Genomic DNA, 19402 nt, shown 5'->3' with positions numbered 1-19402 from the left:
TGCCAATAGTCCAGGAGATATCAGCCAGGTTTGCATTTTGCTCCTTGCCCACGTACAGGCGTCGTTTATCCATTTCATTTCATTCATGATATTCTCACCCATGAAAATCAGTGCGATTTGTTGTGCAGATCTTTGCTCGTCTCACCCTTTTCAGGCTTTAGCAAAATCAGACCCCTCATCTTCATCTAGCACTAAACTGTAACTGATGCCACACGAGTACTGCGAACCAGAGATACTGCCATCAAACCCCATCATCGTGAGCAGCTAACTAACTAGTTCTCATAGTTTCGTGCATGCAAGTAAAGATGCGCTGCTTGCTTGCTGAAAGAGAGATTCATATAAAACCATGCACAACCTACCACCACTACTGGCGATGATAACATGGTGTTACAAAACTATGCTGCTGCCGAGTGCGACGATATATTAGGTTAGAGATATAAGGCCTCATGGACGACAATAGTGCAGCCAGATGCTAAAAAACCTTCGAGTGAGAGTTTAGTGGCTATCTTGTTGTGAGAGTAAACTACACATTACATTCTATAACACGATAACATATATCAATATAACGGTGTGGGATTGGACTGTCTAAAGCGAACCTTTCTAAACCACCCTTCTTCATATACATAAGTTACTTGGAAGATCTTTGGAAATTACAGAAGGCAAATTCTGAGGCTGTCCATATTATTCATTCCTCTTCTACCCTTCTGAAATGCTCGTACTTTATAACGAGGCGACAGTGCCACTTAAGAAAGTTGTTGTTGGTTCGTTTTGGTGAAGCGAGTGGTACGTACCTAAAAAAAGGCGAAAATATCAATACAGGCAGTTTTAAGCCCAGTTCAGGTCCAGAACCCAACAACCAACGGTGGTATGACTCTCTCCACAACATAAAATATTTGCCACCATCCAAAACCACTCGTGGTGTAGCTACAAATCTCTGTAAGAGACAGTGTAGGAGAGGAGCCTTCTTAATTTAAGCAAGACCCTGCAGGGTCCTACGAAACTGTGATAAGGAGTAAATATTTGAACGATTATATTAAATTAAGCCATCATCGTACAACGCATTTTATCCTATTTTTAAAAGTGTTGTCAGTGTATTTTCGAATCATGTGCAGCAACTAAACTAACTGACTATTTACTACAAGATTTTTGTTCACACTCACTGTAGTTTCAACCGTGTGGAAGTCAAGTAGACTGCTTATCAACATTTAGATTAAAGTGGAAATACTTGGAAATTAAATACTCACTCGAACATACATAACCAATTGTTTCATGTTTAGTTTTAACCAATCATCCAACAGTGCCTTTGATTTGATTCTTTATATTAGCAAATTTGTTACACGGTTCAGTGGAATAGAGTGAATTTGGTAGTTGTTGACTTTTAGAAACGGGAGGCGAAATAACTAATTAACTCCAAACTTGGATTGCCAATTTGTAGAGTAAATTCCTGTGCTATTTGGCGTGGAGTGATTGATGGTGCAAAAGCAAACCAACGTCTTCCAGTGATAATTACGTCTAATTAAAACGACTTCCAAATATTAACCGGTAAGCCAAATTTTGTATGCTGTATAACATGTATAGATAAAAATGTGATTTCATACCATAGCAGCAACACGGCATAAATATAATAACAAAAACAATAGTTTTTATTGAAACTTGAACTACTGGTCGGTTGTGACGTGTAAAACTGAAGTCAAAAAATACAAAACCAAAAATTAATCCAACAGTAGAGAAAAAAATAATTCATTAAACCAGGAGAAATACAAAATCACATCTCAAAGTCATTAGGATCGGGAATGTGGCATTCCGTAACGTATGGGAGGACATCCTCCGGGTCCAAAAAGTCGCCATCCTCTGGCTCTTCTTCAAGGTGTTGCACCAATTTCCCATTGCCTAGTCCACGGTATTGAACCAACCAGTCTCGCTTCTGCAACAATAAAAAATATAAAGGTCACAGGTCAGGTCAAATTGACAATTTTAAAACTTGTGGGGGTGATTAAAATAGTAGTAATTTTGTAATTGCTTACCGCAGCCGACATTAATGGGCGCAATCCAAGCTCTCGAAGTCGGACCATTCCAACGCATTCGCTTCCCATTGCAAGCGGCATATCAGGATACGGTTCAGTCGAAATTCGATTGTACATGTCTCGCACGGCAATTCTTTGAGCCAAGAATCGATTATCGCTCTTTGCTAAATAATTATATTTGCACGCATTAAAAATTGAAGGATAATGATAGTCAGTACTAACAATCATTGAAAAAATTAAATTTACTCGCCTTCAACTCTTATCTGTCCCACATGTACCACACAGTCGTATAATTCCCGCTCCGCAAACGGCTTTCCAGATTCTGTGACTTCAATCTTAGGTGGTTGCAACCCATTTACGTGACACAGGGCATTCAAATGACTCAAAACCCTGGGATTAATTCGCAATCCTGGAGGCAGCCCATACGGCGGAAATTCTTCTTGATTATAAATCTTCATTTTTTCCATCATGTCGATCGCAGCTAATTGACACGCTAGCCCCTTGGCCGGTGCTTGTCCAATGCCTACATACATAGGAAATTATTCTCAAACTTAATTTTGTTCCATCTTAAATTCACAATATTAAGTCTACAATTATTACTATATTATTTGTTACCTCGTGCTCTCCCGATCATGATCTCAACGCGTCGAAAATCGGAAATTTCTCCCTGGTGAAAAATGTAAATCTCAGAATGTATCGGTGCATTGAATTTTTCGGCCAATTTCTTAACAATGTGCAGTGGAGTGATAAGAAACCCATCTTCTTGCACGACCTCCAATCGCTTTTCGATAAAGGTTGCTTCCAGATCCTCCAGAACGCCGACATTGATGTGGTTGACTTCGCCATTGGGACCGTACCGGATCGCCATCTTCTTGGTAGTCGGATTCGCCCAGAGTGGGGGAAACGAAGTGGAAGTACTCATCGGAGGTGTAGGCGGCCTGAAGGGGCGCTCGCCGCATGCGCTAGTTGTAGCAGATTCAGTTTCAATCTCCATTTTATACTTTTGTGACATTTTTTCGAAAGGAAATCGACTAAATTTGTGGAAAATTGGAAATCAAGGCTGCCTCGTTCAAGTTCTGGCGACCGACTGGGTGGAATTTTGTGTTGGCCGGGAAGCTGCCGCGTATTTCTTTCTTCGAGAGAATGATGTTCATACAATGATTGCGTGACAAGTGAGTCAAAATTAAGGAATGAAAAGTAAGATTTAAACGTCTTTAGCTTCAGAATACTTTATTTAGGCAAATACCAAATTGAAGGGGAATTAATTCAGGTAGCGTTATTACATAATGTAATAAGTGGATGATCCCCAAGTGTACCAAGCCATTCATTTGACTATCTCCTAATTTACATAAAAGCAAAGCTTATTTTACTACATTTGCATATAAAATTCGGTTTTGCAATAAATTTGTAAAATTATTATGGGATGCTGGGAGAAAGAACAGAATCACAATTTATTTCAAATGTATGTTAATTCATCGCCAGGAGTTTGATAACTTACTATAACATTTCTAGCGTGGAATTGGATGCCTATAAATTTGTCGCATCTCGCAAAAGTTAAGGAATGCGTCTTTCTTTGTGGAACTTTGATTAAGGTTGATGATGATTGAAAAGAGAAGGAGGGTGGAAATCAAAAACTGGAAATATCTTCCTCTTCATGTCATAATAATTTCCAAATAAGTGCTGTATCTCCGTCGGTATGGCTCAAGTGATGGAAGTCTAAAAGAAAAGAGAAATCCATCCAATGCTTCCCCAATTTCCGATGTCAACGTCAATTGAAACTCCGGAGGGGGCTCGAAAGCTAGTTGTCATGTCAACTCTTGGAAATCCTTGCTGTTTTCACCGAAAGCGCGTTTTGATTGACTCCCTCTACAATTGTTTTCTTGCAGGTTTATACATGTAAAGAAAGTGTGTGGACATAGCGGAGTTATGCACAAGGCATGCATTCCATCCTACTTGTTATCATATCATTCGCCCCCTACTTAACCGACGGAGAGAGACAGAGGGAATCCGTGGGTGGTTCGCCCTTTAAATAAATAAGGGAAACTCGATCTAGGTTTTGGCATCCTACTTCATTCCAATTGATATGCAAACAAACAAGTTGTCCTTTTCTGGCTGGAGACAAACTTCCAGTAGCAAATAATGTCGTGACGTATGCTCTACTGCATAAACTGGAATTAATGCCACTCCCCTGTCCAAAGGAAATTTTGACCATAAAAAGAATTTTGATGAAGAGTTGCTTCAATTATCTATAAGGTTTGACCTTAGTAAACAAATAATAAATAAACTTTTTCTGGTTCTTGTTGTCTGTATGGAATTTCGCCTCGTTCTGTAAACTAAATTGCAGACTGCAATAGCTGCCTAACATGCTGTACTAAATACGAATTCGTATTAATATTTCTACATCACTGCACATTCAACATTAGAATTGCGAGATGTCACACCATTATAATTATTGAGCTTATGGAGACTTGAGTGGTCACATCATCATAATTGATCAACATTTCTACTCACTACTGAAGTTCTCATTATGGATTTTCTTCTTAAATTTAATTGATGGCAACGTGATTTTTTACATAGTTTGAAATTCAAACTTAGAATTGCTTTGAATAGGCTACCTCTGATTAAATAAGCACAGTGAGCTTTCACTAGATATTTATTTTGTACGTATGTCGATCCCTTTGTAAGAATTAATCTTTGCCGATGAGTTTTTTTATTCTTAAATTAAATCATGAATAATATGACACCCTGCAATTGAGCTAATGATTAAGAGATGATGTATTCAATCCGTTCCTATTGTGTACGTACGTGGTAGTAATAAACTAATAAGAAGGATATTAAGAATGAGCTGATTACGTAGCAATGATTGTGTCAGCAGAAGTGGAATCAGTTTGATGGTAATTTGTTTTGGATGGATGAAAGAGTGCAGTGTCATCTCATCTGAGTGAGTCGACCGCAGTTTTCCTGGAAGGGAAAGACACCCTGTGGAGCCCTTTCTTCCGTCCGCTCTTGCATTAGCCAGGCTGATTGATTAATTAAACAGGAGCGAAGAAAACTGGGTAACTGGACCTTCACGCATTTCATTTAGTAGGTGGCTGGTTAAACGTGGAGCATAAAAAGAGCAGTCCTTCCGATTTATGTACCTTGTATACGGCGAAAAGAAGCAATTTCTCGGAACCGAGTGACCACCACCAGCCAACATTTCACATCCAACCTCTATTATATTCTCCGGTTGGCTGGGTTGGGCATTTTGGAACATTTTCTCCATTTTATTGAGATTGGATCGAAATGGAGAATAGGATGGGATGGAGCACAGGTGTGCATGTAAGTATTCTCGTAAAAGTATGGTCACTATACGTTATACGTAAATCAATAAAAATGCTTTCGTAGCTTTAACCAATCAAACGGTAAATGTAGGCAAAATGGATTGGTGGGATCATCTCTCACATAATATTGTCTCTCAGCAGAATTTTTTCGGTGTGCCAAACTCATCGTATGCATGTGTGTGTGAAACTTGAAAATTTGAATTGAATAGGAAATTCCTGGAATTTACGTGTGACTGAACTTGCTTAATACAACAATGTGACAAATACAGTGCGTTTAGCAGAGCTGAGTGAGGAGTCATTAGACTGCATCATTTGTGTTGTCGTCGTGGTCGTGGAAAAATGGCACGACTTTTGCCATTCTGCAACAAAAGAGAGGAGAAAGATATGCACCAAATGATACGCATCCATCCATGTGGAGACAAAGAAATTGGCCGCTCTCCGTCTCTCTCTAGCAATTAATCTGCCAAGTCGGCATAATAAGGATTTTTACGGCGTTATATGTTATGCATTATTATTATCAGAGGCAATTTCAAGAATCGGGTTGAATTGGTCCCCAGAGAGGATCCGAGCGAGAGGTGGGGAATAAATGTAGGTCAAAATGGAAAAGTCGGTGTCGGCGGAGTGCTATTATATGTTCTTCTAAGCACGCAGGTGAATCATTACTATGCATGTACCAGACCTTGTTCTTATGTATACACAATCAATACAATGAGAAATTAATCCACTAACTAGAAACTGTACATAAGCATCCGTCCATTCTTCGATTGATATGTGTGTCTGGCCTCCTGGTTTTATTGGTACTATTGTCTGAGCCAAGTTCATTCTTAGCTTGAGAAACAGACATTTCATTACACTTGCCCTTTATATTGAACCCCATAATATTTCCACCCATGCATTATGGATGATGCCATTCTCTTGCAATACTAATGACCAAAAGAAATGTGATCTTTGATCCTGGAATAACATTATTTATAAGATTTTGACGTAAAGAATGTGGAAAAAGTCTTCAAATTAAGGTTTAAGTTGGGGACACTCAAACAAATTGATTTATATTGTGAAATAGTACTAGAAGTTGGCATTTTCGTGGTGCGCTTGTGGTGGTGTGTGACATTTGATGTTCAAAGGGGACCTGGATGAGACAGAAACTTGAGACAAGGGAGTAGAAAAATGGACCATGGTAGCTCTTTTTTTTACTATGTATGTAGTGAGTTATTTGGTTTCGCTACATTTCGCATCATACATATTGCGATTGTTCCGATACTTTTTCTCCTTTGAAGTATATCATCGTCCTCCTCCGAGGTTAACTCTTCAAAGATGAATTTGAGCCCGTGGAAGAAATGTTTTTTTTTTCACTTTTACTTTTTCTTCTTCTTTCTTAACTCTCTGACGAATCTGTACATCCTTCGATCGTTTGTTTGTTGCAAAAACTCGGCTGGAGGAGGAATTGTCCCACATATAAAGATGGGAATGAAAATTAAAGAACGAGTCTTTCTTCTTCTCCCTCCTCCGGGTACATTTTATGGTTCGATTCTACGGAAAAGCCCGGATGCTAAGGATGAGAAGAGGCAAAACTGGTCAATATATACTTACTAGCGAATAACCTTCTGCGTCCACTTTATGACTTCAAGTCATGCATGGCACGCAGTTCAGAGAATCTTCTGCGACTTCTCTTAATTCTTCGGTCCAGTTTCTTATGTGATTGGCAAACCTTCTTTTGTCCCCTCTTCTTCTTGCATAAATGAGTGGACAACTTGGTTTTGGCAGTATGTTTTATTTTGGCAGTTGTAGAGCTTCCTTCTGGTCTCCTTTGTGAGAGGGTGGAAAGAAAAACTCGCATTTTCTGCTTGCTGGAGCCAGAATAATAAACCATTTTACAGTGGACGAATTTATGTGACGCAAATTGTATGAAAGCAGACGCGTAATTGTGTTTGTATGTAAAGGCTTTTAAATAAACAGCTGCAAGCTATTTATTGTATGCATGCATGTGTATAGGGAGATGGACTTATGGTTAGATGGAAATTGGAAGGCATGTGATTTTTCAAATTCTTTTTTTATGAGTCATCATATGTCATTTCCCTCTTTCGTTCCTGGTCAGATTGTGAAGAAAATGTCCTGCATTAAGGCCCTTAGTGTGACGATATTACGACACGTCTTGATCTGAACCTGGTCTTAGGCTAAACACACAAAAAGCTGGATTTTATTTGGAGACGACATAATGGTGTTGCTAAAACCCTCGCCAGCGTTGGCCAAATTTGGCTAGATGAGTTCTCCGGAAGAACAAATAGAGTTCAACAACTGTGTCTGTGTGTGTCTGTGTGATGTATGTGGAAATTATGAACAGAGCAGCAGCGAGAAGGGAACAAAAGGGGATTGCAAACAATGCAATGGTGGTGTTGCAATGTGGCACATTGTATTAATAATACCCAGAGTTTTGTTGTTGACACGGGACTGGTGACAGAGATTAAAAGCTATTTTCATGGCAGACCATAGTTGACAACTTTCCCCCATTTTAAGACCCCATCTTCCCGTATGAGCAGCACAATAAGTGACAGCTCCAAAAAAAGCTTAGAGTCATGTCAAATGTCGTGATGTGGTGGGGCTACTGCAGGTGTTTTAGTGCTATTCAAAGTGAAACAACTCAAATGGTCTCAAATACGAAATTGCAAATTAATATACTCGCATAACAATAGAGAGCATTAAAAACATAAGTAAACTGAGCCAGACCTCTGAGGAAGGGAAATTGAATTTGGGTTTCCAAAGTTTGAGTTTGTAGTTTCAGGGTTTCTTTGCAATTATTAAGTCCCATATTCTGCATGCAATGAATGAAATGTTAGTCACTTGGTCGTTAATCGTGGAATATGCAATTTGCTTCATATTTGTATCAAATGAAAGTTAATTTTGTGTTGATGAAATAAGATCGTTATTTGGTACATACATACGAAATAGTAAAGACGCTCTATGTATTTGTTACCACCGATTGTATGAACATCATGGGAGAAGAATTCAAGAAGAGCTTCATACTTAACTCTGACAATCTGCCATATGACGAAACATATAAAATCTGCTGTATCCATCCATCCAAGCAGACGACGACGACGGTTCCTTTGTGCGAGATTAGTCCATGTTCCAGAAGAATTAAAGTCACTCATGAGAATGTTCATGGGCCATTCATTGTTGGATATGCTGCTATTTGTTGCTGTTTAAATAAACATTTCTCACATCCGAATTCCCAAAGTTTATGCTGAGCCCGTCCCCGTCACTTTTCATAATGAACGGAAACAAGGTCTCGGTTTTGTTATTATATGAGAATGAATATTTATCATCAATCCGAGCTTGCTGTCCAGACAGAGGAGATAAGAAGTGGAGAGAGGATGAAATGCCATAAATTTTCTAGAGTCATGGTCAAGGGCTTCCTGTTTTACTTAGGGCTTGTTCCTATGTAGCATTGTGTAGGAGACAACAAAAAGGTCTTTATGACTCGAGAAGCCAAGAACAGACTTGAGCAACACTTGGTCCGTCGTCTTGGGATTTTAAAGATTCCCTGCGCAATTTCGTGTCCTCTTATTCCTTCACATTCAACATAAAGAAAGAAGGAACCTCAACTAATCGTTTTCACAATCAGGAAGGACCAAAAAGCGACCTTCGCTCGGACAGAGTTGACATCAGATCAGTTGGACCAATCTTCTTGTGTCAACTGCATACTTTTTTTAGTTCACCCAACTAAATGATGAAAATACTATGGTTTGTGTACCTTTGTACTTGCCAGAGTTGTGACGAAACCAAGAAGCCAAGAGCAATTCACAGTGAGTGTGTTAAAAGGGAAAGATTTTTTTTAACCGTCAGCCAGCCACAAAACTGAAAACTTGTGGTCGACTTTTATGGCAGGTGGTTGCTCGTGGTGGCTGTTATTTTTCTAATAAATTTTTTGAAGAGATAAATCGTTCCAGCATCAGATTTACATACGAGTCGAGTTGTACTTACACTTCATATGTGTTTAATGTCTCTCTCGCAATTGTAAATTCGTGAGTGATTTATTAAACTGGGAGGTATCGCTGATTTGTACAAGATTTGCAGAAAATTTGCTCCCGGCTCTATTCTAAATGCATTAAACTTGCTTCATGGTTTATAATGGGACACGAATTTTACACAAAAAATGTACAAAAAACGGAAAGAGGATAAAGGAATTTGTCAGGTATTTTTCACGTTCTCACTCGTACATACATACATACAAAACAAAGACCATGTGCAACGAGCGTGGTTGGCATTGCAAATGAGTGGAAGCTTTTTCTACATGTTTAAATAGCAACAGAATTACTGAAGGAGTTAAAGTGTTGTTCGAAATGTCAAAAGTAAAACTTTTTATTAAGGGTGAAGTAGAAGAGGCGAACCTTTAAAAAAGTCCATACATAATTGCATACTTTCAACCCTTTTGGTTCATGTGATCGTATATAGTGGGGTCTGAGTTTGGTCGGAGCAGTCCAAGTCCATATAATGAATGAATAGGAGCAGCAGTAAGTAAGTAATAAAAAAAGCTAAAAATATTTTAAGAGTGGAATCGACAGGATGGAAAACTTAATCCTTTTCTTCACTAAATTGCCCAAGTAATCAAAAAGCAGCTTGCTGAGAGCTGCTTCTGTCTCTTTTCCTACCTCCGAAAAGCTTAGTAACCAGGCACCTAAAAAAGCAAAATTATTCTCCTCTCACATGTATGCACGCATGAGAGTTCTTTTTACCACAAAATCCGCACCAAATAGTAAAAAAGCTCAAGTCATGCACAAATCTTTCTCAGTCCTGTTCCTAAAGTAAAGCGATTTCAGAACATATTATCAAGACTCATCGTACAAGAGTGAGCAGTGAGTGAATAGTGAGAAATGTGGATTGATAAGTAATTCTGCAAAGATGAAGGAGCGAATTTTATTTACTTGGTACTAATCGTGTCATTATTTTCACTTATCGATGATGATTGTCAGTGAGTGATTGAAATTTGAAACATGAAGTTTTTTTCCCAATGCAAGTTTTTAATCAGTTCATAGATGCACACTTCAGATTTAAATGGGTTCAACAGAGTAAGGTATGTATTGCTAAAATTCAGCACCTTTTAGACAGAAAGGCAAAATTGAAGAACCATCCATGACTCAAAAATCTTCTTTTTTAAAATTCTGCAGATCACTAAAGATTGTATCAAATGGGGTTTGATGATAGGATGAATGAAATAAATTCATTCCTTTTAGGCGCACGTATCTATGTTTCTTTCTCCCACATGAACTTACAGTTCACTGTGTAGAACAAACTATTGACGAACTTGCAGGCATTGTTATCGGAATAATTTTGCATACAAAGTGAGTTACACAACACTTGCAATTTTGCGGCTGTATTGACATTAGCGAAACATGGGCAAAGTTGTGAGATGATGCCGAACCACGAACATTATCACGTCACGTAGACTTGTGATGGATGAAGGATGTATGGCATGCATACGTTCTTGTTACGAAATTAAATCAATTAGGAATATTGAGGAGGAGCTGGTTGGTGGCGATGATGGTTTTGGACTTATTATTATACTTGTTGGCTTAGGGAAAGTGCGAATATGGATATTTCTCGTCGTTCATGCCTTTCATGATCATGATTCTGCAAATGCAGGAGGAATCAAGTGGTATCAGTTGGAATTGGATATGATGGGATGATCCGTTGTTTTTCTCGGTGGCTTATGTATTGGTTCCAAGAATGTAATTTTGCCTGATTTGATTGGTACCTTTTAACCGTGCGGCATGAATCCGTCACTTTTCATCAGTCATCTTCCTCATACATATTATAACCTTGTTCTCCCAAACGATACAAGTTTTGCACTATTTACTACGTAAGTCTACACCTAAAGTACACAGCACAACAGCCATTAATGTTCTGGGTTTCCTAATCTGAAACTCTGGCTAATTTATTTTATGACTTTTATGACTTTTATGAGCAAGTCACTTTCAATCCCTCAATGTCTTGATGTCTGACAGGACTGGTAATATTTTATGCTCAACACGCACTTTGTTTTATTGATGGTGCTGGACGGACGTGGATGAATGCCACTCTTTTTTTCTATTTTTTACATCAAGTATGTCTATGCAATGTGTGTGGATATAACCGTTTGGCCAAGAGCGTATGGAAATTTCTTGGCAGCTGTGAATTTCACAGCCGCTTCAAATTTATTTACTACTTTTACTGGAGATAACCTCACATCATATGAGATCAAGTAAAATTGAGCCCAGCAGCAGCAGCAGAGTGCATGATATTTGCTTCTTCAGTGATTGCTACCGTGATAAGCCGCCACTTTGGACAAGTCAACTTGTTTTAGGAGAGGTTTCCAAGAAAAGTGATGAAATTCAGGCCCATTGATTTTATTGCGTTTCTTCCCAAAAGGTTGAAATTGTTAATTTCCACGACATGAGCACCCTACCATCACTAATTTCATTACGGGGCCTCTGCAAATTTCGCTAACTCAGTTCAAACGGGGAGAAAGAAATAGGGCATAAAGAAGGGCACTGCTGCTGGGAGAGAATTATGTACATTAGCAACTCGAGATGAATATTTGCCATGAAAAGGTTATCCTTTGCGTTACGATGTGACATGATGAATTGTGCATGACAGCCAGGTTTTAATTGACACAGGTTAGACAATGACACGTCCGGAGGCCAAAAATTGGCACATAGTAATGCGTCCGGATATTCAAGGACATGCATGTTCTCCATATGGATTATGGATTACATGCATAATGTAAGCTAAAGATCTCCCCGTTTGCTGAAATGAGCATCACATGGATCGATTCTCGTTAAGGATGTTCGTGTTGCTATTGGATTTTTCTCGCCTCTTCATATTTACGATACGATTGATTGGAATTACATATGAAACTAGTTTTTAAATTGTGATATTAGGTTTTTGTCGGCGTTGGTGGGCGTAGAACTATAATTTTTAAGAGTTGTTGCCAAAGGTTTAAACAAAATGCACAAAATGCGAGCATGACAATCTAAAATATTGCATTTTAGCAGCATTTTTGTTGCCATTCTTCCCCGTCGTCTCGTCCTCATGGAATATTTTGCACAGGATGTTAGGCGAAAATTGATACAGATTTGCAATACGAGCGGAATTCATTCCCCGGACTCAGTTTTTATTCCGACACGTTATATGTATCACTACTTTTTTATTCGTATTCATTTCATCTGGTGACTAACGAGATGACTGTCGGGCTTGTTACATCAGTCCAACAAAACAATGTTATACATGAGTGTATGACCTTACAGCAGAGCGAGAGATTGTAAGTACATCTTTATTTCAGGTCGAGGTAATTCCGTCCTTCCTACAACAAAACTGCATCAAAAATGGTCGTTATTATTTTCATACATATTTTCATTTATTCTGGAGAAATTTCCGCCTATTTGTTCTTCGTGTCAGAGTGAATTTGCCAATTGGCAATTATCTCCTAATTTCTCAAAGGATATGAAGCTCATTTTTCTTTAAGGAGTTCTCTATCGCTGATCATTTTCTACTGAATGGTATCACAAATGCGTACAAAGTGAATTTACTGATGTGGGACGTGCCATGACATGAAAACTAATAATATAGAGACATTACCCTGGCGTTGGCGTGTCTTGCGACGAATTTCTATCGTTGTCAATCATTTTTAATATCATTTCACTTTCAAGTTTGGTTCTGGATAAGGATCGTACGCCATGACTTTTCTGCTTTTCGACAGCAGCAACGGCCGGCTGGCTATAAGATGCACAATATGGAGATCGACACAAATATGATAGAGGTATCAATCATGTGATGTCAATTGTTCCACATTTATTTATACCGACAGCAGCAGCAGCAGCATCAATTTTTTTGTGGGTACAATTATTTCAATTCCAGCCCACATCTGGATACCAAACATAACATTTGGTTTTTTCTCTGATTTTTTTTACTATGCCAATCACACAAATGGTTAGTTACGTGACCAACTATGGAATAATTTCCTTTGTGCCGTAGGTAAGCCTATTTGAAGTGGATGGGAATGCATGAAAGTTGAAAGTAGTGTGTGTGATATATGGTTCTATTTCTTCATCCACCACCACCCACCTAAATAATCAAGTGAATGATGGCACTCAATTCGGATTGTTCTATTGTGACTGGAAAAAGTTGGTTGAATAAATCGCACTGCTTTTCAATGCTACAATGTCACGCATTTAAACAATGCAATCCGCTCTATTAAGGTTCAACAGAGCGGGATCACGACGCCTGAAATTTCAGTATAAATAAGATCAACCTTTAATCTTCGTCATAGGTGGCTAATTCACATCCATCCATCACTCGACACAAGTGGTGTATAAGACGTAGTGAAGAGTAAACGTGCTTATAGAAAATGCTGAGAGGGTCGTACATATAATTGAACTTTGCAAAGTAGCAGGGATGAATCTGTGCTCTTGTGTAGCTCTTGTTTTATGCAATCAAAAGCTAATACATCTACCAAGCAGCAGCCCCTCCTTCTTTCCTCCTAGGTTTACAATTTCACTCTGAGTAAATATTAAAATGTGCTCGAGTCTGAAATCTAACTAAGGATGATGGTTATGATGACGATGTTGACAAATTCTACTCTTGACAAGATCCTGTTACATTTTGGAGCAGTATTGTCTCACGTTTCATTAATTCTTGTCACATACTGCATACACACAAAATATTTTATGCGCAGTACATTTTCTCCTATTCTCCGATTGTATTTAGTGAACGAGAAAGGTATTCCAGGCAAAACAACTTTTATCTCTTCACTACTACGAGGAAACTGTCGTATTGTCGCCGCTTAGTGGAGCATAATATATGAAACCCATGCCTGGTTTGACACAGAGAATTAGTAATATTGTTTGAAATCAGTTGATCCAGAAACTATCGTACTCTAATAAATAAATATATATTAGTGCATACATATGGCTTCCGTCTGACTGGGGATTAGTTTTGTGAAGGTCCCTGGAAAGGAAATTGAGAGATTACAAACAAACAAACGTACGTACATTCATAGGTACGCTTTGTGTGTAATAAGACTTTGTGACAGTCGCGTTTGATGTTGAGAAGCCCTAGGGTCGGGACACACAGTTGTCAAATCGGGACATTCCTACATTCGTAAATTGGCAAGAGTCAGCTTTTTTATTCTCCTAAGTAAATAAGAGTAGCATATTTGTATACATTGTTAGAAAGGGTTGATGAGGAAAATTTGTTAATGAGAACGTTGTATTTGCAGGTTGAACTAAATAAGCAAAAGGGCATGTGAACTCGTCTTATTCGTTTTATCAAACTATAGTCGTTCCATTCAGCACATTCCGTAAAGTCAAAAAGGCGTAGAAACCTAACCTGACAACGTTTGACTAACAATAAGTTCTAAAGTTGGCATTTGACGAGACGAATCTCGTATTCTCCATGTTCCGTTCTATTATTTGAACCTCTTGGTGAAATACAATCTGCCCGATTGCTAATAACACCCTTACGGTCGTAATACAGGTCATTATTATTTTGCGATGAATGCACTTATTTTTATTGTGTGGGCAGTGCAAGTGGATGTGTAACTAAATATGAACAGCTTATGGCTGGAATTCTTCTCTGTGACAATGTTAGCTTTTATTGTGAAGAAATAAATGCAGTTTTCCATGTGGGGATGTATTTTCAGAGCTAATGACGCTAAATTAAATTACACTCTGGGCATACATAATATTAACGCTTCTAACTCTGCTGCAAGAAGATAAAGTTTTTTGTACCTCGGCAAACAAATGAGCACATATGCTTTCTCCAACAGACTTGAGCCTTTATTACGCAATAGTCACCACTTTTCTTCTCTTCTAAAAATATTCTGAACTTTTCTAAAATGTAACAACGTCATAATTATGAAAAGAGTGGATGGACGACGACTTCAGTTCAGATATACTCGCTCGCTATCATTAGGCTCGATGTCAGCATCAGCCTTTTTTATGGAATGAAAACCTTTGAAAAATCTGAATTGAATAGAAAGTCGGTGATGATTATCAGTGTATTAAAGGTGGATAAGAATAATGTGGTCGTGATGGAAAAAGTATTATTAGTACAGCAAATCTACCTGCACGACAAATTGGATTGAAAACTCGTTAGTCTCACATGCATATCATGTGTACATACATACAGATATAGCACATCTTTCCATATACTCGTAAAATTTGGATAATTCTCGGATTGATTACAACCAAGGAAATAATTTCTAAGGATTCCCTCCTCCTCGGATATTTTTAATCCTTTGCCTTACAGCCGAAAAATCTAATATTGCTGAGCACGAAAGAATTCGTCGTCCTTTGAGTTAGACTCAGATTCTCCACGATTTATTGCTCATCGCCAAAGGCTTGTGAAAAAAATGTGGCTTTAATCTCCGTCCAGGTGAATGAATGGAATGATGGCTTTTTTTATCGATTGTCAACTTTAGTTGCGTCTTATTATTATTTTTATTATCATTTTACAATGCAGCAAATCGTGTCTCTAAATCCTTCACGTTTTGTTATTGTTATTTTCCTCGTTTCATTGTTCAACATATTTGCTTTAAGCTGGTAATGTTTATTTATTTATTTAATAATTGTGTAGTCATTAATGACTCTGGTTTAGGAAGTGTACGTACATATATTTATTACAGGTTGTTGAATTCACTCCTCTCCGGGTGGTTGAACGTACGATTGATGGCACAGTGTAATAAATACATAGTTTAAGTTTCTGCCCGTTGAGAATTATTGGAAACTCTCATTTACGACGAAATATTTCTCGGAGTGAGACTGTTTGTTTAAAATTAAGTTTATTTGTTGCTGTTGAAGCCCCTCGTTCGCAAGTTCCTCGTAAGCGAATGTCCTTCCAAGAAATGCAGTGAAAACACAACGGGTTCGTCACAGGATATCTTTGTACGTATTTGCATGATGGATAATGTGGTTGTTCATTCATGATGTCGCTGCGTGTAACTACTTCGTAGTAGCAGTTCGAGAAATTCTGTTAATCTCTGCCCATCTCCTAAATTTTAGTAAATAGTACTAAAGCAGCAAGTAATGTAGTGTAGTAATTCATGGAATTAAAGCTTATTCGATGACCTCGAGAATATTGTCGAAATCCTGATTAGATTCAAGTGAATTGAGGACATTATATCATGTAATACACCATTGATTTATTAAATTGCGGTTATTTGAACGTTTTATTATTGAAAATGATAAATTATTGAATTGGTTCAAAGAATCGAAATGAGAGAAAATGCAGTAATTTCGGAATCAGGCCATTTCATCTCACTCACGTTCTCCAACCTGAATGGAAATATAAGATGTTGGATGTCATAAAGATATAATTTAATTATTCTTGGGAACTGAATTCAGGACAAATGGGATTTTTCAAAGTTGACAAAGTAAAATAAACATGTCATAAATTTTGAGCGACTGCCACATGCGGGTTTGAAAAATCTTGTTATCAATATAAAGAAAGATAAGAAAGTACTTAAAAGTTTGAAACCTATGGTTTTTCGAGTATTTACATTGGACAGTTGAAGAAAATCACCACGTATGTACATACATAAATGCATTTCCTATGCTACTGACAGCCGGTTTTTCTCTCTGCATCAACCATCTCATCAATTTTTTGCATCAAATAACGACTCGTACTAACAGCAGAGATGGGCAAGATACTTTCGTCGTGAGAAACAAGCATCATAAGAAATATATACAATATTTATAACATAATATTATACACATGTATATATGTACATACGTATGTATGCATATATTTACCATTTGTGTTCCTAATGGGCATAAAGTAAAACTTTAACAAACTCCGCATAAGACAAAATGATGATCAAATTGCCTGACTGACAGTAGTAAGAAATGGATTTGATTTATCGGATATGTGAAAAAGTATCTTAAAATACTTTTCTGTCAGGCATGGTACGTAGATAAGGTACCTACATGCACAAGATACTATTCGTTTGCCTACCAGATACAAAATACATACTTCTTTGATCTTACCTTGACAAAGTATCTTGCCCACCCCTGACTAATAGTAACGAGTATGTAATATGCAAGTCCAGAGTGCCATGGTTGCTCCTCATTTTCATTATCACTAATAAATAAATAGAGAAGCTGGTAAGTGTCAAAAGCTTCCTTGCTCACTCATGAGGGAGGAGGGACACGAGGAGGGATACGAGTAAGAAAGAATCTCCGCACGATACAATTCTTGATTGCTTCCTACATTAATAAATTCTCGGAATGGGTTCTTTGCCAGATTGAAAAACACACAAAGAAAGAATAAGAAGCCCTGTCATAAGTGTGCATTAAAGAATTAAGATGAATGACTCGAGTTTTTTAAATTTAATTCCAGAGAGATTTTTCTCCTTCGCCACATCACATCAACAGCATCGGACCGGACCATCTCAAAAAGAATATATAAAGAGGAGGACAAGAGCGCAAAAAAGTGCAACGGCGACGACCCATCCAATCCAATCCGTGATGATTACATGATTCGAAAGTAGTCTGACACAGCAGTATCTCACATCGACGACGGAGGTGGACGTTATACGAGCAGTGGTATGCATAATAGATAAATATTATGCATGGTGCCTGTTGCTGCTTCTGCTGATGTTAGCGTAACCTAACCCATACCATCTCTCTCGGACATCTCTTTGCAATTGCACATTTTCTCCCAGTTGGCCTTATCGCCCACCACCCTGGAGCAGCTTCTGTGGATGGTGGTGGAGCTTGCAGACGCCTCGAAGGAGGAGGAGGAGAAGAAGGAGTCGGGAGCAGCAGAAGCCGTGTTTCGATAACAGAAGTGGAAGCACGGGGTTTACAAATAAGAAGTCAAGACGACAGAATTGGAAGTCGAACTCCGCACTTGGCTCCGAACTCTTCACGTCGCAACACGTCCGCTCACTTTCTCCACTCTCCACGTACTTTTGGTTACGTAGTAAAGAGACCGCTTGTCGAATCGACTCAATCAAGCTTACCTTATTGGAACTAAGGACATTACATACGTTTAGGCGACCGGAAGTGACTTTTCAGTAATTATCGTCACCGAGCGGATAGTGATCGTGAGAAAAATCAATCAACCACCACACACATTGACTTAACTTGAGAAAAGTTGTCATCTTTTTTGGTGACGGAAGTACGCTTTGATACATTTTTTTCGGTAGAAAAATATTACCACCGGTGTGAAATAAATACACACGTTAGGAGACGAGGAGTCACTCGGAGCGTCTGTCAGAAGCATATTGTACTGCAGTAGGAAAATGAGAATCGTCCTCTCAAGTCACTTGTTGACTTTCTCTTCCTTTCTGTTGTTGTGATCGACAAGAAGACGTCAAAAGTAAGAATGTGAGATAAGAATCGCGTCGTTGTCCGCACCTCGGCGTGACCAGAACCAGTACAATTATCAGAATGAGGGATAACCGTGATGATCTTCTCTACACTTCCTCCCATGGATTCAAAAAAGGGGGGATTAAAATCTTATACTTGTCACTCCTTCTCCTATTTCTTGTCATCTTCGTGTCCCCTGCGTGGGGGGAGGATGATGTGGATTTGGTGTGCCAAAAGGGTGTCAGCGGCTTTCGTGGTGGTAAGTAATTTATGCATTATACAGACACATATCTATAAACTTCGTTTTCACCTGGTGTCCAAAAACTGTCCCGATTTGCAAGCCTCATTACCAAACTTTTGCTTCTTGAGAGGCGTGCTATTCGGTGATACGCTGCTTTCACTTAAGTAAACAATGGGAATTTCGTGTACCCGAGGTGTGCAACTGAGTTTATATAATCCATCCACTTTTTCCCATTTCTCGGCAATTTTCACTCTTTCATCCAAACTTATTTTGACTACACTTTCTCCCGTAATTGTGACAAGAGAGGCAGAAAATGTATGTACATGTGTGTATCACCAGTTGCTGAGAGTCACCATTTGTCAATTTAACCAACTATGATGTTGTTGAGACTACATAATATGCTTATCCTCAATACTTGGTTTCTAGGACTGGCTAGTGTAGACGACTTTCTCCGAAATATTTAGCAGC

The 19402-nt window shown here is 38.4% G+C and overlaps 2 protein-coding genes across 6 annotated transcripts in view; one reads left to right on the top strand and one right to left on the bottom strand.

Moving 5' to 3' along the window:
• Nucleotides 1-494: 494 nt before the first annotated feature.
• LOC110858249 (cytokine receptor) overlaps nucleotides 495-19402 on the top strand; it is a 29793-nt gene continuing 10885 nt past the window's right edge. For 2 of the 5 annotated variants that reach the window (XM_022106943.2, XM_035858599.1), the window contains exons 1-2: nucleotides 495-1542; nucleotides 17720-18952. In XM_022106943.2, coding sequence (XP_021962635.1) covers nucleotides 18775-18952 — 178 coding nt within the window. In that variant the 5' untranslated portion in view covers nucleotides 495-1542; nucleotides 17720-18774. The remainder of the gene's footprint in view (nucleotides 1543-17719; nucleotides 18953-19402) is intronic. The other 3 variants (XM_022106941.2, XM_022106945.2, XM_022106944.2) reach the window with 3 other exon arrangements.
• LOC110858250 lies at nucleotides 1621-3130 on the bottom strand. Its single transcript, XM_022106946.2, has 4 exons — nucleotides 2640-3130; nucleotides 2275-2547; nucleotides 2025-2188; nucleotides 1621-1924 (listed from the first exon to the last, which is right to left on the bottom strand). The coding sequence occupies exons 1-4, from the start codon at nucleotides 3034-3036 to the stop codon at nucleotides 1766-1768; spliced, it is 993 nt and encodes a 330-aa protein (XP_021962638.1). The 5' UTR covers nucleotides 3037-3130; the 3' UTR covers nucleotides 1621-1765.

The sequence above is a fragment of the Folsomia candida genome, unplaced genomic scaffold, assembly GCF_002217175.1.
Source record: "Folsomia candida strain VU population unplaced genomic scaffold, ASM221717v1 Fcan01_Sc020, whole genome shotgun sequence".
Classification (NCBI taxonomy): Eukaryota; Metazoa; Arthropoda; class Collembola; order Entomobryomorpha; family Isotomidae; genus Folsomia; species Folsomia candida.
This window is presented reverse-complemented; position numbering and strand designations above follow the sequence as displayed.